The sequence below is a fragment of the Solanum verrucosum genome, unplaced genomic scaffold (assembly GCF_900185275.1).
Source record: "Solanum verrucosum unplaced genomic scaffold, falcon-dt-bn FXZP01000049.1, whole genome shotgun sequence".
In the NCBI taxonomy this organism is placed as follows: domain Eukaryota; kingdom Viridiplantae; phylum Streptophyta; class Magnoliopsida; order Solanales; family Solanaceae; genus Solanum; species Solanum verrucosum.
The window spans coordinates 4,603,907-4,631,851 of record NW_026020221.1 but is presented as its reverse complement, the minus strand read 5'-3'; the positions used below and the strand labels follow the sequence as shown (position 1 = coordinate 4,631,851).

Here is a 27,945-nt window from a genome sequence, read left to right as displayed (position 1 = left end):
ATACTTCCATTTGCAGGAAAGTGTACTACTGTACCTACAAAAGGTCAGAGATAAAAGCAATTTGAACTCAATAACAGGAAATCACACCTAATCCAGCACACAACGCTCGTTCAGATGTGTTTACGGAATAATAGCAACCACAGCTAACACGAACCCAAGCATTGCAAGACGAGCATGCAGAGCGCGAGATAGTATTGAGTGGTTGTCACTCTTGTCTCTTGCCATGCATTCAAGCAATAGTTACCAAGACAGGAAGTGCTGAATGTTGACTTGGTTTTCGTTAATACTTGCAGCTTCAATTTTTCCAGCAATCATAAAAAAAGTACCATTAAGAAAAAACAGATGCATATAACTGGCGCAAAATTCTTTTCACGAATGAGTGTCTATCAAAAAAGGGCAGAATCCATTCTGCATTCCTTCTTTGTTCGATTCTCAGCTAGTCAAACGAATAGCACCTTACATTTGCTTATACTATGGTGCCTACCAAAGCTACTAGCTGGGGAATCTGTTGGAAGTATGAGATGTTCTTCATTATACTTGACAGTCTCGAGACTGAGTCCATGAGGTGGAAGTAACAAGGTATACTTTGCAAGTTCCTTCCTATCACGAGATTCCAAAATCCTAACAACAATATCTGGTGGAACTGCTTGCCGTCCAACTTGAAGCAACAAAGCAACCTGCAAAAGATTTTGAGAAAAATCACCACACATTATCTTTAGTGCTACCGTTCAAGAGCAGCTGAGATTCAGTCCTGAAATCATGACGAATACTTGGAAGTTTTTTCTTTATGGATTACATACCATGTTCCGAACTTGTCTATATAGGAAACCAGAACCTTCAACTTCTAGCCGCAAAAGAGGTCCCTAAAGAAAAACACAACAAGATATCAAACTTAAAACTTTATTCATAGGCATATGGCAAGTAATGCCTCAATGGCTGCAGTTTCATATGCTCTAAGCACTGGCTACGTCATTAAGCTATGAATACCAACTAAGTCAGGCTTTGGCGCTTATACCAAACATGGCTAAGTCTGACATCCCCTATTTGTTTCTTTTCATTATTTTCCCCTACAACTAATCCTAATCTGGGAAATTTTCTTTTTCCCTTTGTTTTCTCTCAAGTACTTCCTCATCTGCAGCCAGAAACATTTTTTTAAAAAAGCACAAGAGTTATATTGATAAAGAAAAACGAGCATATTTTTCTATCCTTCTCGTTATACATTAATGCCACCTTAACATCAGTTCTTTACTAACACGGCATATAATCCAGGTTATAGAAGGTTGGGCATCTTCCATCATCCCATGGTTTGGATGGTGGACCCGGGGTGGATGCTCACATCATTTTGATAGTTCAAGGGGTACACTCTAGAGGGCAATAAAAACATTTTAAGGGGAAAAATGTCCATAGTTATCCATTTTTCCTCTCATATAGGATAGTCTAATGTGGAGGATTTGCATTTAGGATAATATAGTCTCACTACTGATTGTAAAATTATATATCTTTTGTATTTTGCCATCTTATGTTCATATATTTGCTACTCAGTGTGGCATTTTAGAACTTACAAATCAGAGATACTTTCTAACATTATGGAGCTATAATTTTTTCAAAGGAACAGTTCCACTATAAATACTACTAGTGTTGACATGTGCTCTCTTGTTCCGCCTTGTGTGTGCACATCTATTATGAGATGTACTACGATATAGACACTTCGTAAACAGTAATATTATAAGACATTCTCAAAGTCATCCTCGTGTTAAGATGTAATGGTTTTTTTTAATCCAAAGACCAAAGGTAACTTTTATCAATTTCTTTACTACATTTACTCGTATTTTTACCCATAAAGAAAAGAATTAGATTAAATTCTTAATTTCCATGCCTAGTCAAAATATCTCAAATAAAATGGGATATAGGTGATACTCATAAAAATTTGCACTCCTTTATTTTTGGAAATTGTTAGCATGAACTTCAAGAATACACAGACTCGTTGAGTTTCTAAGCTTGGGGAGGCCCTGATACACCTAATGATGGAATTTTAATATAAAACCAATATGCATGTACCTTGAGCCGTGAGACAGCTCAAGTGTATTTTGTGTAGACCAAGAAAACCCCACCCTCACTGCAAGCCATGGAACCTAATTAATAAGTCCTAATATCAGTAAAGGGATGAATATAGTACCTTTTCAACAACATCAAAGCGCAATATCGTCTTCACTGGATTTGGCACCCGGTCATTTCGTGATGTATTGGCAAAGGCAGAAAAGTCATGTTTCCCCACGAAATGCTTTGCGGCATATCTCATGACATCAGCGTCGAGTTTATACTCACTATGGTAAGCATAGTGCCTCAAGAATGGGTCCATGATAGTAGAATTATATACTTGGTAGCAATATATCTTGCTTGTGACAGAGAAACGCGCATGAAACTCGGGTCCTGCAGGGCTAAATTCTCTAACTCTGATGTCAGAAGGAAGAAGACCATTTACAGCTCTATGAACGCCGTCTAGTGTTTCATAGTTGAAAGGTGTAATGAAATGTGCCACCTGAAAGCCAAAGTTGGTTCTAAGTCTATTTATTTTGATCATTTCTCTTGGTTAGTGAGAATCCATTGGCAGGGAAAGCAGACCTGACCCCATGCATGAACTCCTGCATCTGTCCGGCTTGCACCAACTAAACAAAGTTCTTTGCGATTTATTTTCGTTTTTTTAGTCAGAGCTTCTTCCAGAATGCACTGTACAGTAGGTGTTGTCTGCTGATACTGCCATCCTACAGGAGACTCATCATTCAGGATTATAGAAATAAAGCAACTACATCCCAACATACACTCGCAGAAACATAGGGAATAAAAGAGGTATAAAAACATTTAGAAGGTAAGTTTAACATCTTATTATCTTAGCAATCATTGCGCCTTATAAAGAACAAAAAAATAGAAAAAGGACGACCTTAGAGAAAAACAAACTCTAATTACCTACATACACATGTTAGGAGGAAATCGAGAAGCAGAGAACAAATTGTAAGGTATCAAATTTGCAATTACTAATACCTTCAAAATCTTACTACGCCGTCTGACTTGCCTAGTTCACTTCATCATGGTTCACTTGATTTATTTCTAGTTTAACATCAGGGATTGATTTATTTCTTTTTATATAGTATACATTAAGATACTACATCAAAAACAGTACTAAAACTCCCAAGTTTTAAACTTCAAATTGATGGGTCTGGGGAGGGTATAGTGTAAGCAGATCTTACTTCTACCTCTACGAGGTAGAGAGGCTGATTCAGCAGTAAAGAAGACATGTCAACTAATAAGGGAAACAATATAGAGCATCCAGAGAAAGGGAATAGTATCAACATCAAAATAATGCGACACAGAAATCAAAGAACAACTACGAGAAAAATGCTAATACTACAATAGACATGGTGTTCCAAACTACCACCCAGCCTATCCCGCCAAAAAAAACTACTCGTTAACCTTCTACCCTAATCTGCAACCTCTATACCCTCCTACTTAAGGTCATGCCCTCAATAAGCTGTAAGATATGTCATATCCTGTCTAATCATCTCTCCTGAATACTTCTAGCGGCCTACCTCTACCTCTCTTCATACCCACTATAGCCAACCTCTCACAACTCCTCACTGGTGCAAACTTCAAATTGATTGAAAAGATATTTATAAACATCACAAACAAAGAATGTTACTAACTCTTGAAATAGTAATTAGATTCAAATGGATGTAGTACAATCTTAGCAAAATGAACTATGTCCAGTAAAGGGTGGCACAAAGTGCACATGATTTTGAGATTTTACAGCACTAAACAAACTCTCCTCAACCTTAATTATCTATTATCTTACGGCAAAATGATATATTAACAATGAGAGCAGTAACCAACAAACTTGTTAAAATAAAATGAATGCGTGAAAAGTGAAAACCTAATTAGAGTATTAACACTAAAATTCAGAGATTTCAACCCTCAATTTTCTATCTGAAGTAACACGAAAAGAGAATAAAACCTGAAAATCTGGTACCGTCGTAAGCAATAACTAATCGCCATTTATAAGCTGGTAATGACAGCTTCACCGATTGACCCTTATTTGAATCTTCATCCTTTCCACTACAATTCTGCTAGCAAAATTTCACATCAATTAGGGAACAAAAAAAAAAGTAAATTAGAGCAAAATAACAATGGAAATAGCACATACTGAGGTACAATTTGCTGAATTTTTCTCGAGATTTGGAAGTAATGGAAGCGCCAAAGCTGCTGAGAAACACATTCTTCATTAACGTTAGCTCAATTTTTACAAAATGGATCCATGAATTTTCAGCTGCTTTTCTGCTTGTGATTTTGAGCAAAGATTATCAGAGTTTTATCTTTAGACTAAAAACCAGGGCGCCGCTCTGTTTTGAACCTCTTGATTACACTTTATTTGGATGATTCTTACTAATTATTTCATAATGTATGTATTGTAATGTATTGTGTTGTATTGATTTATAGTGTATTGTTTTATTAAATATAATATTTAGATAGATTGTATCATTATCCGTCGTACATAATGTGACATATTTATAATTTGAGTGATAAACCTATCAGAAAAGTAGAGTATGTGGTAAAACTATTATGAAAATGTAGGATAAAAGATGAAATATGACTATTAAATAATAAATATAGATAAAATGAGAAGAAAATATTAAGGTAACGACGAGATCACGCTAAAATGGTCGTTACATAAAATGTGTCTTTTTGTCATTACCTAACGATAGATTTAAACGCGATATAATATAATTTAAGTAATAATCAAAACAAATATTATATTTAAACTAACAATATAATACAACGAGTAACAATCATCCAAACAAGGTGTTACAAGTGCGGCTACTCTGAACTCTACCATACACTTGGGGAATTTCACCCCATCGCCTATTTACGTAAAATAACTTTGAAGATGGGTGATTTTAAACTTCGATCTTGTTTGTACTATAGATAAAATTTATAAATTTAATAAGTTAGACTTTTGGTTTTAAAGACGTTAAAAGTTTGGAATTATTCATTTTTTAGGTCATTAAGTGTAATTTCCAATATTTACATAGTATTTAAAATATAATCACATTTTTATTTATTTATTTTTATAAATAAGTAACTAGTTAAGAATTTTCGCATATAGCCACTCAAAAATAGCTTAATTATGCTCCATAGTTATAGTTTGTTAATTACGATTCGTAGCTACATGTTATAGGGATGAGAGTGGCGAGCGAGATTGGGAGAGGGAGAAGAGAGGCGAGCGAGAGATGACAGAGAGTGGAGAGAGGTGAATTGTATATGTATATTGGTTATATAATTGTATATGTATAACTACTATGTATATGTATCAATTATTGTATTTGGATATCTGCATATAATTTTAATTCGTATACAATTGAATCGAGTTAAAACATTTGTATTTTATATCCAATCTCTCTCTCTAGTTTTATACAAACACAAATTATACATTGTATTGAGAGAAAGAGAGAGAGAGAAAGGCAAAAGAGAACTGGGCAAGAGAAGATTTATATTTGTATAATTATAAGTGTATATGGCGGAAATATATGTATTTGTATTTGTATATCCCATCTCTCTCGCTTGTGTTTGTATTAAGTGAGAGAGAGATTGACAGAAGAGAAGCGAGAGAGAGACTGAGCAAGGAGAGGTGAAGGAGAGGTGAAGGAGAGATGACTGAAAAAGAGGAGAGTGGCTAGCGAGATTCCAGAGAGAGGCGAGAGAGAATGTAATTATAGCTAGAAGTAAGTTCCGAATTATAATTAATGCAAATTGTAACTATGTTAGCTAATTAACTAGTATATGTTTGCTTAACCGCGTAATTTCCCTATTAAAATTACCATGGCTGCAAATTTGAAGTTGTAGTAAAAAGATCACATGATTTGAATTTAGGGGAAACTAAGCTAATACCCCATAAAAGCAAAATAATTACAAACATATATCCATAGACATTCATATCCTACTAAATAATTACACTATATACCCCCCACCCCCAACTAATTTCGCTTAACTAATATTAAATCAGTATCATATATTGTATTGGTATCATTAAGGTTGATAATTTCGCTTAATTGATACTAAATCAGTATATATATACTCTTATAGTATCATTGACTAATGAGTAATTTCTGAACAAGAAACCTTAGTGATACCAATACAATATATATAAATATACTGATTTAGTATCATTGACTAATAAGTAATTTCTGAACACGAAACATTAATGATACCACAACAATATACATATACTCTTATAGTATCATTGACTAATGAATAATTTTTGAACAAGAAACCTTAATGATACCACAACAATGTGTGTGTGTGTATATATATATATATATATATATATATATATATATTACTATATATTACTCTTATAATATCATTGACGAATGAGTAATTTCTAAACAAGAAACATTAATGATACCAATACAATATATATATATATATATATATATATATTGAGTTAGGATCAGTTAAGCGAAATTATCAACCTTAATGATACCAATACAGTATCTGATACTGATTTAGTATCAGTTAATAGAAAATTATTAGTCTTAATGAATGGGGGTATGAGCTGTAATTTTTTTTAGAAAATGGGTATTTCTTGAATTACTTTGCATTAGGGTATGAACATGTAATTATTTTGAGTTTTATGGTCCATTTATGTAGTTTTTACTTGAATTTAACAAATAGATAGTTTTTTTTTATAAGATGACTATAAAGTGTTTATTTGATCTTAAGAGTAAGTTGATTTTAACGGGAATTCGAATTTAATCGAACTGTAATATGGAGATTCGATATCGAGTGACAAATTAAAAAAAAATGAATATGATGATGACATAGTTTGTCGAAGTAAATGAAATTTGACTTGAAGTAGCTAGCGCGTCAAATTAAATGAAATTTGCCTTCATCTATGACGTGTTCAGTTAGCGACGAATTTACAGCACATCAAATGAAAGTTCATTAACTTTTGCAATGAACTAAGAAATCAATTATTTTTTCCGTTTTATTTTATGTGGCATCAAATTGATAAAGAAACTTATCAATTTTAAATTCTAGATTGATCTTTGTATTGACTGTGATGGTATATAATATCACATTAGTGAAGTAATTTTGTTCTCCACACAACTTAAGAGCTATGTTGTAAATTGCCTTGGTGTTACCAACTGAATTGAAAATGGTTACTCTACGCGCATCTGATAAAAGTGGAACGATATAGAGAAAATCGATTATTGTCTAAAGAGAAATAATAAATTTCTTCCATAATTGTAAGTTTTCTTCATATTAGTTTCAATGTTATGTGCTTGATTAGATGTTTTTCCCCTTCTTGATAACTCTGCGATTGCCTGTTTTTTTTTTTATTGTACCCAATTTTTTCTCGAATTCTCTGAAAGTGTTGTTGTGTTTGAGTCGGATAACCTCCCTTATAAGTTTGTGGCGTGGTAATCAATGAGTGAGTTGAGAATCATCTCTTCAAGCTTTGATGGACAAAGTTATCCGATATTTGTGTCTGTAGGAAGTAGCAGGTATACATAGAATTAATTGAGCATAGTCTACCTGAACACCACAGTTATTTATGATTTTTTTTTTTCCTTTTTACCTAATTAATGTATTGAATAATCCAAATATGTATTACTTTGAAGGACCCGATAGATACATTAGGTATAGATAATTTATATAGAGAAAGACAATTTTGAACCTCGTGAACATAAGATTAGAAGTTAATTTAGTGTCTAGAGTATAAAATTTTGATTACTTATTTGCACATAATAACATTGAAGATGGATGATTTTAAACTTCACGGAGAATAATTTAAGTTTACCAAATGCCTTTTTCTTTTAAAGGCGTTAAAATTTTAATGTTATTCATTTTTAAAGATTATCAAGTACAAACTTTTTATATTCACATAGTAATTAAAAGACAATCATCTTTTAATTTTTTTCATACATAACTAGTTAAGAAGTTTCAATATTTAAATCACCATGATTGCAAATTTTAACTAATAGATAGCTTTTTATAAAAAAAATTATAAAGTCTGAGATAATTCAATTTTTTCCTCATCTTTAAGGATGACGTTAATTTTAAGAGTAAGTTAAAAATGTAGCGTATCAAAATAAATGAAATTTGACTTGACGTGACGTGACGTAACGTATTAAAGTACATGAGATTTGAATTGATTTATGACGTATTCAACTAGTGACAAATTTAGAGCAAACTCAACCGAAGTTTAGTTACTTTTGCAGTACATTAAGAAATCAATATTTTTTTCCGTTTTATTTTATGTGACTTCGAATTAATAAAAAAAAATTAGAAATTTTAAATTTTAAATTCTAGATTCATCTTTATATTTATCATAATGATATGTTGTGTCACACTAATGAAGTGTTTTTGTTCTCCACACAACTTAGGAGCTATATTGTAAATTACCTTGGTGTTATCAATCTATAGAATATGGTTGCTCTACAGTCTACACATACCTGATAAAATTGAAATAACACGAAAACAATAAACTCTAGAGTTATGTTGTAAATTGCCTTGGTGTTACCAATCTATAGAAAATAATTTCTCTCTACACACATATAATAAAATTGAAACGACACAAAGACGGTCAACTCTAAAGAATAAGGGGATGAAAGTTGTATATCTCAAACTATTGAGAGAAGAATGATATTTATTCAAAGGTAAATTGACATTTTTGCAAAGTTTTAGGTCATAAAATGAAATAGCTTAAATTGTAAACTATTCTTCTCTATATTTCTCTCTATTGCCATGAAAATTGAAAAGATAAATCAACAAAGCAGAAATTATGAGAATACCCCATCTTTAACAGGTAATTTCATTTTTTCCCCCAATTTTAAGGAAATCTAGAAACCCAATTTTGCATTTGTTCCCATAAATTTTCCCTAATTCTATTTCTTGTCTAAACTGAAATGATAAATTCCTTCCAAAATTGTAAGTTTTTCTTCATATTAATTTCAATTCTATGTGCTTGATTAGGTGCTTTATCCCCCTTCTTGCTAGCTTTTGCATTGCCTGTTTTTCTTTAATTGTACCCAAATTTTGCTCGTACTCTTCGAAAATATTGGTGCTCTTGTGTCGGATACTCCAATAAAAAGCACTTACTTTAATGAACATAGTTACTCTATACTTGTACCCGCTGAAAAGTAGCAAGTATCCATACAATCAGTAGAGGGCTTAGTCTGCCCAGACACCATGGTTATAAAAAAAAAATTCTTTTTTCGTTTGGTTCAGAATAAGTTATCACGGAATAAATTATTTTGCGATAAGTTATTCCACCATGTAGATGAAATAACTTATCCATCAAGATATAAATGATGGAATAAATAATCTACCTACCAAACGCATGATAAAATAGCCCCGCATTTTATGCTGAGATTATTATACTTTATACCTCACACCAAATTACAAGTGAATTGATTAGTTTTAAAGTTGTTGCACACATACGAGTACGCCAAAAATGTATTTCTTTGGAGGATCTTACACACACATGTAACATTTTCAGAAAATCCGAGCAACATAGCCTAGCATTATGATTCCTTTTCCCCATGAAATCTTATCATTTAAGCTTTAGTGATTGAGTTACTTGATACATGTGTTGGTGGAAGGTAACTAGTATCTGTAGAATTAGTCGAGGTGCAATGTGGCCTGGGATTGAAGCTTAGTTTCAAAGTTGTTACTCTAACTGTTAAGACTGTTATGTTGTTCCCCTTGGGTATAACTTGTTAGTACTTAATATGCTAAAAGGTTTCAACTTTCAACTATTTATCTTTTGCATAGGTTGCTATTTTTGTTATGCAAATAGTTCTTAGCTATAGTATTGCTGCAAGCCTGCAACATCAGGAGCCGGTGTCAAATTGTTCGTCCAACGTTGGTTTAGCAATATTTGTTAGACATTATATGTTGCCTTCGTCATGATGGCTGCAAAAAAAATCATTGCAATATGTCAATCTGGTGGAGAATTTGTGACCAATAATGAAGGCGGTTCTTTGAGTTACACGGGAGGGAATGCACATGCTGTAGACATCGATGAAAATACGAATGTGGATGCCTTTAAGCAAGAACTAACAGACACATTTAAGTTTAACGTTGATGGAATGGCTATCAAGTATTTTCTTCCGGGGAATAAAAAGACACTCATCACAGTATCCAAAGATAAGGACCTACAACGCATGGTTAACTTCTTCAAGGATTCCGAGCAAGTAGAAGTCTTTGTAGTTGCAGAAGGAGTTGGTGCACCCAATGTTTCCAATATGCCTGCTAGCAGGTATTATTTCTTCTTCTTATGGTCGAGTTCAGTTTTTTTTTTTTGTTTTCTTATTTGTATTGCTACAGATATAAATAAATAGAAGTGTTCTCTCTCTAACCGTTTAAGATTTTAAAGTTAGTGGATGAGGTTTCTCAAGCTTAGAAGGGTGCTAAACCAAAGCATAAGCTTTGAATTATAAGGAAACATAAAGGGGTTAATGGCATTAGAGCAGATTGAGATTTTGAGCTTAATTATCACTCTTACCATTAGCAAGAATACTTCCACGTGGAGTTAGTCGATGTGTGTGTAAGCTAGCTCGAACACCATGGTTATTTAAAAGGAAAGAATACTTTCCACGTGCTTGGACCAAGAAAAAGAATCAAACCTACACGTGAAGAGGCATGTTGCAGACATAAATAAATAGAATTGTTCCCTATCTAACAACTTAAGGTTTTAGATGAGATAATATGCCTAACATATTTTCAACACACATATCTTGAATATGATTTTTTCCTTTTCCTTTTTTCTACAAATAGTTAACCTTGAATTCCAAAATTTTTAGTTCAATGTTGGTGTTAGTGGTTTCTTGAACTTAATGAGGGTGTCTGATAGGATGCATTAGAAAAAATAATGCATGGATTAGCTTTGTGTAGTACTAATGTTTGCATTACTAATACACCCAATCAAACGACCCCAATATGTGAGAATCAGATTTCCCTTTACTGCAATGTGATTTCTAATGCATCTATGGCCTGCTGAATTATTCACGTCCAGCAGGACAACTATGTCAGAGACAACACTTTCTCCTGCTACCCCTGTGGATTTGACAAACCCTGACAGTCAGCTTGTGGTTGATGCACCAGTGGATACAACACCATTAGATATTCTTCCGAGTAGCAATGACGACAAGCACCGTAGGGCAGCTACACAGTGGGAAAACACTATTACTGGTGTGGACCAAAGATTCAGTAGTTTTACTGAACTTCGTGAAGCCTTACATAAGTACTCAATAGCCCATGGATTTACATATAAATATAAGAAGAATGATAGTCACAGAGTAACGGTTAAATGCAAGTCTGAGGATTGTCCTTGGCGTATATATGCATCAAGGTTGGCTACCACCCAGCTGATATGTATTAAGAAAATGAATAAAAACCATACATGTGAAGGAGCTGCAGTGAAAGCCGGATATCGAGCAACAAGGGGATGGGTGGGAAATATAATTAAGGAGAAGTTGAAATTTTCTCCCAATTACAAGCCAAAGGATATCGCCACTGACATTAAACGTGAATATGGCATTCATTTGAACTATTCTCAGGCATGGCGTGCAAAAGAGATTGCAAGAGAGCAACTTCAGGGTTCTTATAAAGAAGCATACAGTCAGTTACCGTCATTCTGTGAGAAAATCATGGAAACTAATCCTGGTAGTCTTGCTACATTTGCCACAAAGGAGGACTCGAGTTTTCACCGGCTATTTGTCTCCTTTCATGCTTCAATATATGGCTTTCAACAGGGCTGCCGCCCTCTTCTTTTCCTTGATAGCACTGTTCTCTATGCAAAATATCAAGGAACCCTGTTGGCTGCTGTGGGTGTTGATGGGAATGATGGTGTCTTTCCAATAGCTTTTGCAGTTGTAGATGAGGAGACTGATGACAACTGGCATTGGTTTCTTTCTGAACTTAAATCTGCTGTCTCAACCTCTCGACCAATAACATTTGTTTCTGCTTTTCAGAATGGTATAAATGAGTCATTGTCTGATATATTCAGCAAAGATTGCTATCATGGTTATTGTCTTCGGTACCTTGGTGAGAAATTATATAAGGATCTTCATGGGAGGTTTTCACATGAAGCAAGGCGTCTTTTGATCCAAGATTTATATGCTGCTGCTTATGCTCCAAAAGTGGAGGATTTTGAGCGCTGTGTTGAGAACATAAAGGCCATCTCACCTGATGCTTACAGTTGGGTTGTACGAAGTGATCCTGAACATTGGGCAAATGCCCTTTTTGGTGGGGCAAGGTATGACCACATGACTACTAACTTTGGACAACTTTTTCGTGATTGGGTATCAGATGTGAGTGAGTTTCCAATTACTCAGATGGTTGATGCCTTGCGAGGGAGGATGATGGAACTGAATTATACAAGGCGTGTTGATTCTAGCCAGTGGCTTACAAGATTGACACCTTCTATGGAAGAAAAGCTTCAAGATGAGACGTCAAAGGCAATATCACTTCAGGTATTACACTCACATGGGAGCACATTTGAGGTCCGTGGTGAAGCTGTTGATATAGTTGATATTGATAATTGGGACTGCACCTGCAAAGCATGGCAGCTTAATGGGTTGCCTTGCTGCCATGCTATTGCTGTTCTCAAACGTCTGGGAAGGAGCCCATATGATTATTGCTCCACATACTTCACAACTGAGAGCTATCATTTGACATACTCAGAATCAATCAACCCAATACCCCCTCTGGAAAAACCCGTGATAGCTGAAGTAGACATGGAAATCATGGTCAGCCCTCCTCCAACCAAACGTCCACCTGGCCGACCAAAGATGAAACAACCGGATACAGTTGATATACTTAAACGTCAACTTCAGTGTAGCAAGTGCAAGGGCATGGGCCACAATAAGAAGACATGCGAGTAGGTGCTTCTGACACTCTAGCTTGCAAATTTTTTATCTATGTTTCCTCTAGACTAGCTTAGTTATATTTCTTCTGTTTTGCCTTCCAATTCTTCCCATAAGTATATGGTATTCAAATTGTTTTCTATATTAGAAAAGGTAAAATCATGCATATGTCATTTACTTCTGCACTTACCTCCTATTTGTTTTGGATGTTACTTGCTTCACATGATTTTACAGTCTTTTTAGATTAAATCAAGTTATAAATTCTCTGTGTTGAAGTGATTATGGTGTTTTTCTCCTAGGAATACTATAGTGTTAGATCATATCTCCGTGTTGTGATCTTACCTTCCCTTTTCTGATTAGTTGGCTCTACTTGTTATGTTTGGACAAACAATAGTCAGCCTTGGTTTATAAGTTTTCTAGTGAGATGATTTCAACGTCGTTTGTAAGTATATGCTAATATATATTTGTTTAGCTTTGGTTGTATATTAACCTGCTACCATGATAAATATCTTTTATCGTTTATGCATATAGCGGTCTATGACCCAATGTCGTTATTTCTTTTGGGAGCAGGAAGGTAAATAAAATTGATGGATCTGATCCGCTACTTCTTACTGGACCGGTGGTAGCTGAAGAACCTGAAGTCACTGCATGATATTTGGTATCTTCTCCTCCTTTGTATATAAGAAAGTCTTTCATCAAGTTTAGATACTATTCTTTGATGCCTTTTGGGAAAGAAGTGGATGGGGTATATCTTTTAGGTAGACTTTTGTATACTAAATGGAATAGAGTGAAATGGGCAGTTTGAATTCGTATAGCCAACCGTGACTTGCTTGAGATGAAGGCGTAGTAGTTGTTGTTGTTGTTTGTAAATCAGAATATGCAACTAGAATGATGGTGGTAGTTATGAGAGCAGGATCAAAGAATATTTTCAAGTGTCCGACCATAGCTTTCTCGAGTATCTGTCTTGCAGGATAGACAACAGATTGCTATAAACAAATCGTAAGTGTTTGTTTGGATGGGCATAATATGATGCTCTAAGGGCATTGTGATATTGAAAAGTGATTGAATGATTCAAAGAGTTTGCTCCCATTCTATCAGCAGTAGAAATATACTTCAAAAATGTATAGGGATTCAAGTATCCTGCATATTTTCATGTGTTAGTACCTTGCTTTGAATGTTGTCAATGTTATTATTGTGAGATTATTATAATATGATAGGTAGAATAGAAACAGGGATAATGTATTTCTGGCTAAGCCTATTTGCTTCAAAATTAATGGAATTGTACCTTCTAATTTTGTGCTTTTGGTCTTGGGTAACTGGTTTATCAATATGGCTGAAGTATACATTTCGGTTGTATATGTTGTGTATAAGAATAGTGTGTGTATATTATATAGTAGTATATATTTAGTATAAAATATATGCATAATACATAAGCGTACCCTTTAATCTGTCTCAACTGGTATTTATGCTCTCCAACTTTGGGTGTGCACAAGTAGACACTATATAGTTGAATAAGTAAACACATGTGTCTTATGTGCAAAATATAAATCGGTTTGATTGTACTTCACATGAATTGCCACATAGGATATGTGGATCTAGTTATTCAACTTTATACAAGTTCATATGTCTACTTGTGCAAACCAAAAATTGAAAGACATATATGTCAATTGAGGCTAAGTTAAAGGCATGTTTATGTATTATGCCTGAAGTATACATTATTTATACAAAATGCACATATTTTGTATAAGAAAAACTACATAACTAAATAAACATCTCTCTCGTTTGCCACTCTCCTCCCTCTCTTTCTAGATCATCATCTTCTTCAGTAGTCGTGTTGATTGATGGTGTTACTAATCATGGTCTTACCTAGCTCTGCCCCTAGTACAACTACATAGTTTCACCCTTGATAATATATCATCTATTTGATATAAGTAGTTGTTTATCAAACTAATCCATTATTTCAACTTAAAATATAAAATTTTAAAAATATGTTGGAGCAGTTTCTATAGGCTCATTATGTTTTCACTCACAACATTTCAATTGTATATTCACATTCACTTAATTTCAAATGTTATCTTTTTATAAACCATTTAATTTCCTACATGAATTGTAGAAAAAAATAAAAATGTCTCTTCCAATTATTGGACATTTGACCAATTGATAAACGCGGTAGGAAAAAAAGACAATTTTTCCACCTCCACTTTTAATATTGAAAAACATTTTCAATGTGTACTAAATAATGATTAATCATTTAACTATCATTTCTAAAATGTGCGATTAAAAAGTAGAAAATATAAAAGGAATTTTGATGAAAGTAAAACCCCACACAAAAGTAGACATAGTAGTTAGTTTGCTAATCCATTTTGGTGGGCTTTTTGACTTTGGTTTTGATTTACTTTTTGAAAAGGTGACATAAAATAATTATGACAAAGAAATAATTGTTTTTCGAAAAAAAACAATTAAGTGATTTTGTCTAAAGATTTTGAGCCTAAAGCAGTTCAAGCTATTATGTCCGAGTCTTTTTTTCATTTTCACCGTTGATGCAATAGAAGGCTCCAAATGCAATATATGGGTGCTTCAGTTTTCGAAAAGAAAAATAAATCGATAGGCTTATTGTAAATCTTATATAAATAGACTAAGGACATATTTATTTTGTTTTCGTAGTTTTGTTGTTTAAATATAACTTTTAGTAATTAAATTTGATTTAACAAATTAAATAGTGTTAATACTCAAAAAATAAATAAATTATGTAATAACTAAATGCCACCTAGATAGATAGAACAACAAGAAATTTTAGATAAGAAATTATATGTTTTAGAATATAAATTGACTTGAGCATATATGGGAGTTGTAATTGGACTTAATTATTGTTCTTATTGCTACATCATTTGATAAGCATAATCTTATTATATATGTCACAGACTCACAACCCAAGTACATAACATGATGTACTATGTATTGTTCATTTTGATTCAATAACTATTACGAACTTATCTTTCACTACATCATTATTGAGCTAAAATGGTGCGTATAGTATCTTACAAAGTTATTCACTTTCTTCTTCTCTTTCAATATAAAATTTGCTTGTTATGCCTTTGATTTTTTTTAAAAAACTATCAGTCTATGTAATTGTTAGTCCTTCTCTTTGATCCGTCCTGATCGTCGATAATAATGTATGACAATCATGAAATGGCCATATAATAATAATAATAATAATAATTAATAATTAATAATAATAATTGTTGGTTCCCCCACACGAAAGATTAGAGCCACATGAATTGCCGTGGTTGATAATTAAATGTTGAAAAATAAGAAACAACACACATGCATGGGGTGGAAAGTGAAATTGACAATTGTTTCACTTTATTTATCTATTTTATCTTTATTTTACTTCAATCATTTGTATAAATAATTCGTAAACCACATAAAAGATGTAAATAATATTAGGTAAATTTAATGCAACAAGTGCAATTGGAATGACAATGACAAGGGAAATTAATTACGACCTATCTTATGGGATACCAACTCTACACCAATTCAGTAACTCATAAAAGTATAAATTATAGGTTAATATTATATATTGTTGGGTAAACTTTAAAAAAAAAAGTATTTTAATCACTTATATTTAAGTTAAAATAATAAAAATAAATCAAAAATCATAAGCTATATATCCATTCAAACAAAGCCCAAAGCCCTCTTTTGATGCAATTATATATTTGGATTTTTTCAAGTGACATTCTTTTCTTTATATAGTCAATATAAAAATGAATGACATCTTTTTATTTTTAGTATTTAAATTTTTTATTTTTCATCTATAGTCACATAAATATCTATAGTTCATTTTGACCACAAATTTTAAAATAAAAAAAAATATTTTAAAACTTTGTATTCAATTAATACTTTTACATAAATTAAGACGGATAGAATATACTTTTATAAAAATTATTTGCTCTCGCATTTTCATATGAACACACACAAAGTATTAATTGAATACAAAGTTTAAAAATAAATTCTAAGTCAATTTGTGTCTTCATATTTTATTTATTTGAAGAATGATTTGCGTGGACGTTTTATTTTCCTACATGCGAATTCTTGTGAAGAAAAAAGGTTTTTGGAAATATTTGTTGATTATGACATATATGATTATCTATATTACATTTTACTTTTCAGAAGAAAAAAAAACATCGCAAGAAATATTTTATTTCTATAGGAATAGGAATATTCTTTTAGTATCTTCTGTAATCTTCAATATAGTAATCTTCCTAAATTTTAAAATAATTTCACATAAATAGCTTTAAGGATATTTCAGTAATTTTAATATATAAAAGAATACTTCATTCGATCGTTTTAATTTGTTTTGTCTTTATTTTCTTTTCTAATTAGTTTAATAAAATGTAGACAATTTTTTTAATTTTTTATTTAAACATACCTTTAGTTTATAATTATGAGATTCAAAAATCTTTTTTTATTTTCTTAAATGTTGTTTCAAGCCATAAATTCAAATATTTTTGGAGCGTCGCCCTGAAAATAGCTTCTCAATACATATAATTAGAGTTGTCAACAAGGGTTGGCCTAGCCCCACCCGGCCCAAGCATCGCGCCAAGGAATTTGATGGGCTAGGGCGGGGCGGCCCTTCATTTGGAAGGGCCTGAAAATTCTCAACCCAATCGAACCCTAGAAGGGTCGAGGGTTGGGGCGGGATAACCCTTCTTTTTTTATTTTTTCATATTTTTTCTTTTCAAACTTAAAATTCTATAACATCAAGAAATGAGAAGATTTTCAAATCAAATATGACAAACAATGGTATTGTTTCAATAACACTAGCAAAAAATTTAGTGTGATTAGCATGTATCTAAGATACTAGATATGCGAGATACATGTATCTAGTGTATGATGTATCCCAAATACACGAGAGAGATAAGAGAGTGATGAGTTAGATGGGAGGACGGCGAGGGCACGGAATTTGTTCATGTATTATAGATATATGCGAATACACTTGGATAGAGTGTATCTAAAACAAATTAACCTAATTTTGAGTTTATGTATCCTGAGATACATGTATCTGGATGTACCAAAATCTAATAATATTTGTAATATTACAACATAACATGCATAAGTAAGAGTAAATTTTAGGTTTAGCAAACATAAAAATCATATTTGTATGCTATAGCTATAGTTTGTATAATTGCGCTCCATAGCAAACTTTATGTTTGTTATACTTTATGTTTGTTATGACTATTAATATGTATATTTCGGTGTACATATACAAAAGAATCAATTGTATAATTTATTTCAGTATACATATACAAAAGAATCAATTGTATAATCTGTGTTTGTATAAAGAGAGAAAGACAAGAAAACTGGGCAGGGGAAGATCTGTATTTGTATAATTATAAGTGTATAAGATGAAAATATATGTAGTTGTATATACAATTTTCTCTCACTTTATACAAATACAAATGCAATTTATACATTTGTGTTTGTATAAAAGTGAGAGAGGCGAGAGAGAGACTGCCAGTGAGAAAAGGAGAGCGGCGAGCAAGAATTTCAGGGAGAGGCGAATAACAACAGTTTGCTACGGGTTACAATTAAATCAAACTGTGGTTATATTATTTAATTTGAATTAATAATTTGCTATTTTATAGAATTTTCCCTTTAAGTAATTAGCTTATATAATAGTAATCCCATTTTAACGGCTCTACATATAATTAAGTTGATCAATACGAATATCGAACAACACTAAGAAAAGAAAGACCGCATCATGCGTCTTGATTACTCACTAAGTTTTAATATAAAGTTTCATATAATAATTTACGTCATTTGTCAAAATGTATTTTTCAAAAAGTATATGTCTTCATGTGTCATTATTCCCCTCCTCCTATATCTTGGGATTTTGTTTTTATTTGGACTGCTTAGCTTTTTGTAAAGTCTTCTTTTTTAGCTTATAGAGACGAAAATTTATAAAAAAAAACTGTATTAATTTGTAATATCAAAATCATTAGAAATTATTTTCTTTAATTGGAGAATAATTTACGTGGACGGTTTATTTTCTGCCTATATATATATATATATATATATTTGAATTCTTGCAAGATTATGATATATTTTCTGATATTGACATAATATGATTATCTATATGAGGCATATGTTACGTTATTTGATTGAACGCAAAATTTAAAAGAAAAGCACGAGATATTTTCTAAAACTTTTATCGGTAATAAGTCTTGGACATTCTTTTGATCTTGACCAAAAATTAAGAACTTTTAAAATTAACTTATTTCTAAATATAAAAATGTGATATTCTTTTTATTATAAACTAAAAAAAGAAATGTATTGCATGAATTAGGATACAAAGTGTATGAGATAGAAAGTCCGGGGACATAAAGATTTATGTTTTCGATATATATATCAAATCAATAAATAGATACAAAATATGTATTTTTCATACATACATCAACCACTTAACTATGGCTCAATGACATGATTGTTATCTTAATTTATAAATGCCAAAGTTAGATAGCACGATTTGATATAATTGTCAAGTGTACTGAGTCAGTATTTTTAACAAGATGTTAATACACAAAAGAAATTTCGACCTTAATAACACGTGTCAAAGTTCCATATTGGTTGTAAGTGGGTCATTGTATATGGTTTTAGATTATTTTTGGGTTGAGTTAAGTTGAAGATCCATTTTCTTATTTTAGTTTTAGAGTCATCTGACTCATCTCAATTTTTAATATACACGGTGTTGGAGTCCAATATTATATTGTTTACACTTCAAATGTTCAATCCTTCATGTTCATGTTAGAGGGTATCAAAGTCTCACATTGATTGTGAAAGAACAATTGATTGACGTCTCATTATATCGTTTTAGGCAATCACACCTCATATATAAACTACCATTTGAAATTGAATTAAACTTAAAGTCTATTTTCTTGTCATAATATTAATTAGGCTCAAACTAATTTTAACTTTTAGTTTTCCATTGTATGACTTTCATATTATATTACTCACACCCCTAATGTACACTCTTAGGTATGCTGTAGATGAGGTGTTGGAGTCTCAACATTAGTCAATTATTTGATTTCATCATATGATCTTAATCAATTTTTATATCATAAATTATTTTTTACAGATAAAATAATCTGAAGATTCATTTTCTTATCACGATTGAAATGGATCCAATAATTTGAGGAGGGGGGAGGGGGTATCCATAGAGAAATTTCCTGGAAGATGCATGAGTTTAGGCTCTATCTAGTGCCACTCTCAAATCATTTAAAAGTAACATTCAACTGCCCAATGGTTGTGAGGATTGAAAATTCGTTCTCATGATTCTTTTTTTTTTTTCACTAAAACGCGGTGTGTTTGAATTTTGATGTCGCATCCTTCCTTTTTCTAAATTTGTGTCCTAAATTTTTCTACACAAAAAAACAAATACACACATCATTAAGAGGTAAAAAAATAATCAAACATACCAACGTTACGTAGAAAAAAATAACCACACAATAAAATTTAGACAACTCCTTGTGCATATTCTTTCTTTGTCATAAAAGGCTATATTATAAGAAATAAGACAAATTAAAATGTTTTTTTCAATCTTTGGAAAAAATGTTTTTTCTTCTTTCATTATATTTTAGAGACGTATTCATAATTTGAGACAATAGAATAATTTGACAATTTGATTGATCCATTGGATTTATGTTTATTAATTAAATATATTATTATTGTTATCTAATGGAGTATATGAACTATCAAATAAATTCTTCTTAATTTGACAATTTGATTGATCCATTGGATTTATGTTTATAGCTCATCAGAAGACATCTGCCACTTGTCAACCTAACAAAATAAGAGAATTTACCTTCATACCATTTGATTGAAAATAGAGAAAACCTTTAGAAATTGCTCCACGTGTTTATTAATATTGTTCCTATATATTAGTTTCACTAATTTTTGGCAGATTAAGCAGCAGCAGCAACAACAGAATGTAATTTAATAAATAGGATCTGAGAAGGATGATACGTACACATATTTATTTCTATTTTTATGAAGATAGATAGACTATTTTCAACAGATTCTCGATTTAAGTATCAAAAAATAAGTAAGCAAAGCAAATACAATAGATAAGAGAAGTCATGTTGAAAACAATTAAGAAAAAAATGTGACAATAACAAATAATATGATAACTAAGGCACGAAAAATAAGTAATTATATTAAATGAAAAATTAATATAATAGAAAAGTAATAATAGCAAGAACAAATCATAAAATCGTAAATTTTCACTAATTTATCAAAGAATCACATGATTAATTTGTCTCTGTTGTTTCCTTCTATTAATAAAAAAATCGTAATTGGTCAAAAAGGTGGAAATGTATTTTTATTTTATTTTTTGTTTGTTTGTTTCATCAATTCTGTAATAAAATAAAGTTTGAACAAGTCAAGAAAAATCAAGTAACTGTAAGGATTTCAAGTTTTTACAATAATAAATACATTTTATATAATATTAGTATACTTCAATTAATTAATTTGTTGTATGTAGCAAGTAAAATGCCTTATTTTTTAAAGTTACTTTTGGGTGGCATGATAGGTTAATATTATTTTTCAACTCTAATGATTTTAGCACTGATTAAATCCCAACCACTTGCTAAAATAAATCTTTCATAAGCCCAAAAGGTCATTAGTTAACCACTAAAAAGTACCTAGTGTCCAACTTTTCTATTGTTGATGTAATTCACTTTTTGTGATTGACTTTGATTAAACATAATTAATTGATATACATTCATGTGTATTATATCTTTTTTAAAACTAATTAAATTCTTTGAATTTGAATAAAATTAATACCACTAACAATAATTGGTTCAATTGAAGATGCAAAAGAGTTAAATTCTTAGTCAACCAAAGAGTCATACATTTTAATAATTTGAAGCTACACCACTTGCACTTTTTTTTTTTTTTTTTTTTTTACCGTGGTTTCCGAGCGTCGCTTTGCGAACCCGACTAGCTGTACCCACCGGGTCCCGCTGTTTCAAGGCGGGTCCACCACGGTTAGTTCCATGGGGCCCTGGAGACGCGGCCGGTTTGTAATGCCTCCAGTGGCCCTGCTGGGGCTCGAACCGGCGACCTGAAGGACTTTGTCCCAGGCCTTTACCAGCTGAGCTACCCCTCAGGGTTCACTTGCACTTGCTTGTTAAAAAGTAATTATAATTACGCTACTAGTAGTCCTCCTCCTTTTTATCATCCTTCAATAGAGGTTTCGAGTTCGAGTCCTCCCGAGTATAGAGTCGCCTTTGTTAGGAAGCGCTTTATCCTCCTCCTTGTTCATCCCCCTTTTTTTCATCCTTCAATAGAGGTTTCGAGTTCGAGTCCTCCTGAGTATAGAGTCGCCTTTGTTAGGAAGTTCTTTTTCTTTCAATGTAGGATTTTTCAACGTGAATCCAAATTTAATCGATCTCCAATGTAAATATCGAACATCGAATAAAAACCCAAAAGAGAATAAAGGGCTTGAGATAGGATATACCCAATCTTTGAGTCTGAAAGAATAAAATGAAAATAGATATTAAAACTCTTTTTCTTTTCTTTTTTTAGTTTTGAATAAGCGTGTATTTACCGTATTTTAATTTATTTTCTTTACTAGGTAATTAGTGAAGGGGGTAAATTGTGATTTTTAAAAAATAAGTTCAGGTGAATCATAAAACATTCTGTTCAAGTGCTAGTTAGCAATTTCACTATAGTTTAAATGTGTTTCTATTCTTTATCTCTTACTTTTCTTTTCAATTATCAGTATGAGACTTTGTTCACACACCAATTAGAACTTATAACGTATATCCCACATAATTGACTACTATCGATCTTACCAAACATTTACCTACATAAACTTGATCATGAGATAGGAAGAATATGATAAAATACAAAATTTTGATTGTTAATTTTGTTCTATCAGTACAGTTTATCGAGTTCATGTCCATAAATGAAAAGTCTTTTATAAGGAGCTTGAATAGTTCGTTTACTAGTCTTTCTACCATCTTCATGATGTTGATGCCAAGTGGCTGAGATCTAAGGTTGCCACTTGCCCAATAACATCCCAATCATTTCTATAACTAATTATTACATCCTAATTAGTAATTATCTTTGTTTAAGTATTTATTAACCGTCTCCACTTGGCTATTGTTTGACATAACAACATTAATCAATCAGTATTTGATTATTTACTAGTTTTCTCTTCACTTTTTGAACTTTAATTAGTCATTAACTAATTAGTTTTATATTCATTTTTTAAACTTTAATTAGTCATTAATTAACTAGTTTTCTCTTTCACTTTTTTGAACTTTACTCATATATGGATAAGAAGAATGCGTATGTTTGATGTGAACTTTTAATTTTCTTGTTTCCTCAACTTGTTGTCTTATAAGTGGGGCATGGTAACTAATTAACCTATTAATTGCTAACATACTTATTCTTTTAAATGATAAGTGAGTTCACAGTTACTATCCTTCGGGGGACACATGATAAATCTCGATTTAATGTAATAGCCCATCAACAAACATGAAAGGTATAAATCGTTCACTAGACAATCAAGCCCCGTATGATAAGCTCAATCAAAAAAACATGCAGATGATTTTTAACCTATGACCCTCATGTTCCTATGTTCTACTCTGTATGAGATCGAATCCCCTGCTCAATTAATTCGGTCAGTGCTAACATATTTAAAGTCATATATCTACTAACATAAACAATAATAACAAAATATATCTCCCACCCTTTTGTTGGGTTGAGAAGCCAATTTAAATAGGGTACGAAAGAAGAAAAATGGCCCTTTCATATAACTCAATCTCCTATTAATATGGATAATGATGTATATACTTAATACTATATAAAATAAATGTTCTAGTTGTAGTACAAAATTTAAGATTCTTTTGCTTCACTTTTTGAACACATTAATGTGTAAATTTGTCCCCACTTGAGAGTTTTATTGTAATTATATATCTCTAAGGATTAAACTAAAATTTACGTGGCATATAGGCTCCATGAAATCTATTTTAAGTTTCTTAATTATGTAAAATATATACCTAATATGTTAGCTACCAAAGTATATAATAATATTTTTTTCTGCCTTTTTTGGAAATAAAATATGATTTGGCCATATATATGTTAATTCCCCCTTCATATCGTGGCAAGGTCAACAAAATTAATATGTTGAGTTTATTATTCCCACTGTTATATTTGTGTAACACTTTTTCTTTATTAATCTATTAAAATGTTTCGAATTTTCGCTTTATTTTTTCTAACTCTCTTTCTCTCTCTATATATACTAGTAAAGAAAGCCCGAGTGTTATTCCGGCTCAACATTAATAAAGTTATATTGTTACTCTCTCCGTCCCATATTAGATGAGAATCTTACTAAAAATATTTTTTTCATATTATTTGAGCACTTATTAAATTAGGATAAAATTAATTAATTCTTTTCCATTTTACCCCTATAATTAATATGACCATTCCTATATTGTATGTGTATTTTTTGTAACTCATTTCAATGTGCATTGATATAAACAAAGGGCAAAATGGTGAAGTCTTCCAATGTATTAATGATTTCTTAATCACCGTGTAAAGTTAGAAGTGCCCATCTAATATGGGACGGAGGGAGTATAGTTTATGTATTGTTATAAAATTAGTAAAGATTGTTATAATATATTTTGCTCATAAGTGAGCTAATATAGAAACTTATTTGTCATTTGTCTTTTTAATTTCAATTTTAAATAGCAAATAAATGTAGCGATAAGATTGAGGGTATAAATGAAGCATATCTTTCTAAATTTAAGTAAAAATAAACAGAGTAGAAGTAACATTAGGGTTATCGATAGGACGATTCATTCGGTTATTTTTTAAAAAATTATATCATTCAATTTTTCGGCTATTTTATAATGTATAACCAAAAATAAAATTTTAAAATCATCCCAATCCTAATTTATGTGACAAAAGCAGTACAAAAATTAGTCTTTTTTTGTTGCCTTGTAGATATTTTAAGTTATTATTTATTGTAAATTATAGTACTTTTTATTAAAGTTTTTAATAACATATGTTACTTTTTATGTTTGAGAGTTAAACCAACTTTTTTTTATGTCTTTTAATTTTATATGTGTTTTGTCCTTTTCCATTTTGAAAAACCAATACTCTCTCCATTTTATTTTATATGTCATTTCTTTTTATAAATATATTGGTTATTCCCTCTTCTTATTGGAACACATGTTGACTTATGGTGAATACTTATTCCCTCTTCTTATATAGTATAAAATATATAGTTAATTTTTTATTTTAAAAAATATAATATTTTACATTTAATATCAATTTTCTTTTTAATGACATCCTTGTATAGTCACGTATTTGTGGATCATGGGTCAAAAAGAAAACCTTTTAAGACTTTATGTCTAATTAAATACTATTAAATATATAAAATTAATTGAAATGGATAGAGTGATAATATTTTATAATATTATTATCCTTGCTTAATCTGCTAGCATTTTTTCCTTCAAGTTCAAGCAATATATCACATATGGCTTGTAAGTTTCCTTTGGCTTCTTATTTTGTTAATGCATGCTTAGCAATACATACAATTTTTTAATGCATTTGATTATGTAATAAATTAATATGATTGTGACCAGATTAATTCGTATAACTGACCCCATTCTTCGTTTGATATGCAAAGGGAGGTTATATATAAAGTCAACTTATAGGTTAATTTGAATATGCAATAAGAGCAACTGAGTCGATATTCATCTACGAGAGACACATTTCATATGCCTATATTTTATATTCACTTGTCAATTAATATTTTTTTTTAAAATACAAAAAATACTTATTTTTCAAAAGATTTTATTTTGTAAAAAACATGTTCCGTCATAACAAACTGATCACCTTAAGTAAATACTTGATTTCAAACTCAAAAACAATTATATATTATATAAATTATAATAACATTTTAAGCTCAAAGTGATCATAAAATATTTAATTGTAAAATTAGTATTAGCATTATCAAGTCAAATAAATATATTACACTTCCTTACACTTTTTGCCTAATGTATGGACGATGTTGATCCCTTGTAGATGGGTGCTAAAGAGAAAAAAAAAAAATCACGTCATTTTTCAAAAGTTTATTTTATGTGGTTTTCGTATTTTTCAACACTTACCTTTTTTTTTTCTTTTTTCTTTTTTACTTAAAATGTAATGCTTTTTCATTTTCTTTGTCAGATTATATCATTCATCTTTTAACATTATGGTGGTCTGGAAAGTGACATTTGTCCACTTAAAATAAAATAAAACAAAATATAAATATGTTTTTTTTGTCACCATATTGTTGAAACGAACTTCGAGAAAATATAGACTTCACACTTGGCCTCACGATTACGAGTTATCTCCTAGCCTAATTTTGTTTTCATTTTGGGTGGTGTAAATTCGTGTTTGGATATGATTCGGTTGAAATTGTGAGGAGAAAAAAAATGTAATTAAAGTTGAAAGTGAATATTTTAAAATTAAAATTATATACGGTTACGAGTCATCTTCTAGCCTGATTTTTTTTTTCATTTTGAGTGGTCTAAATTCGTCTTTGAACATGATTCGATTTACATTTCGAAGAGAAAAGGTGAAATTCAAGATTATTTTAAAGTTAAAGTTATAATTGAATATGAGAATAAAGTTGAAATTTCATGAGTAAAAACTCAAAAAACTTGAAAAGTTTTAAAATATTTTTTTTTCAAATTATATATTTTAGTGTGTGAAGTTGAAATATTATTGGTTTGATTAATTAGTTTGATAAACAGAACACATACTTGAAATAATCTTCAAACTTTTTTTCAAATTTTGGAACCACAATTAATCAATTACGACAATATACCATTCTTAATTATGTTACTTCATTTTAAACTTACTAGAATAATTAACTATAGTAATTAACATATACAATTATAATCCCACAAATAGAATTTGGAATAATTAACAATCTACATCCTAAAAAAAAAATCCTACAATAAATATTTTTTAATCGCCTCTTGCATGTGTGGAGAAGGTTGTGTTATAAGTAAAAAACAAATATAATTTTTTTCTTTTCATGGTAGCAACCATTCATATCTTTTTCTTGGATCCTTTTGTTTTTAATCGGAGATTTTGAGTCTGAGATTTGATCATGAAAAAATAAACCTTAATAGCTAGCTAGGCTACACAAATTCAAATTAATCAAAATTACAATACGAATACTGAAGAATTGGCGAGGAAAAAAACACACAAGGAGTTGTCACTAAGGTATTTGTTTCCTCCTCAATTTGGTGTGTGGTCCATGTCTCTTTGCATGTGTATGCTTGATATTTCTCTCGTGAAGAAAATTATTACCAATTGGGAAATAGATTTAATTTAGGTACACATATATTGTGGAGATTTTTTTTATATTGTTGGTGTATTTACGAGTTTACCTATCACTAGAATCTCGATATGATTCAATTCATATGGTAGTAACTGAGTGTGTATTCAGAGTTTATAAAAAAAATAAAGATCGACTCAACTCTTAAACATGTGACGACATTTTTATGAAAATAAGAGCATGTTATTATGGATATAATGAAAACTTCAATGTTAATAAAGAGTTTTTAAATATAAAAAGGAGTCTTTTTAAACTAATTATAAAATAGTAATAAATATTAAGGGTGTGTTTGGTATAAAGAAGAATATTTTGCACGAGTAAAATATAATTTTAAAAAAAATTAGTATTTGGTTGTTGAGTAAATTATTTTGCTCTATTTTTGTTGTAAGGAGGAAAAAAAACAATTCTTAAAATATTACAATCACAAGAATATTTTCATATATATAAGTCACTTGAAAAGTCATTTTCCACAAATTGAAAGAAAATATTTTAGTTTAATCAAATATGAAAAAATTAGAATAGCTTAAAGACAGAGAGTATCGCAATGGCAGCCACAAAGCTACATGAGTCAAATTTTGTGAGTTCCAAATTTTAGGAACAAAATTACTTTTTCCGTCT

General features: G+C 30.9%; 2 protein-coding genes across 4 annotated transcripts; one reads left to right on the top strand and one right to left on the bottom strand.

Annotated features, from left to right (window-relative positions):
- Window positions 1-333: 333 nt before the first annotated feature.
- LOC125830873 (uncharacterized) lies at window positions 334-4,403 on the bottom strand. Its single transcript, XM_049510054.1, has 6 exons — window positions 4,196-4,403; window positions 4,007-4,115; window positions 2,623-2,762; window positions 2,177-2,539; window positions 801-863; window positions 334-677 (listed from the first exon to the last, which is right to left on the bottom strand). Exons 1-6 carry the CDS (start codon window positions 4,265-4,267, stop codon window positions 441-443), a joined length of 984 nt encoding a protein of 327 aa, XP_049366011.1. The 5' UTR covers window positions 4,268-4,403; the 3' UTR covers window positions 334-440.
- Window positions 4,404-8,839: 4,436 nt separating this feature from the next.
- Window positions 8,840-13,694, top strand: LOC125830848 (uncharacterized). 3 transcript variants are annotated; one of them, XM_049510022.1, is made up of 4 exons: window positions 8,840-8,860; window positions 9,942-10,315; window positions 11,075-12,937; window positions 13,494-13,694. In XM_049510022.1, the coding sequence occupies exons 2-4, from the start codon at window positions 9,963-9,965 to the stop codon at window positions 13,573-13,575; spliced, it is 2,298 nt and encodes a 765-aa protein (XP_049365979.1). In that variant the 5' UTR covers window positions 8,840-8,860; window positions 9,942-9,962; the 3' UTR covers window positions 13,576-13,694. The 3 variants fall into 3 exon arrangements, with proteins under 3 accessions (XP_049365979.1, XP_049365978.1, XP_049365980.1); XM_049510021.1 differs by having other exon boundaries at window positions 11,072-12,937; XM_049510023.1 differs by lacking the exon at window positions 13,494-13,694 and having other exon boundaries at window positions 11,072-12,941.
- Window positions 13,695-27,945: the final 14,251 nt, after the last annotated feature.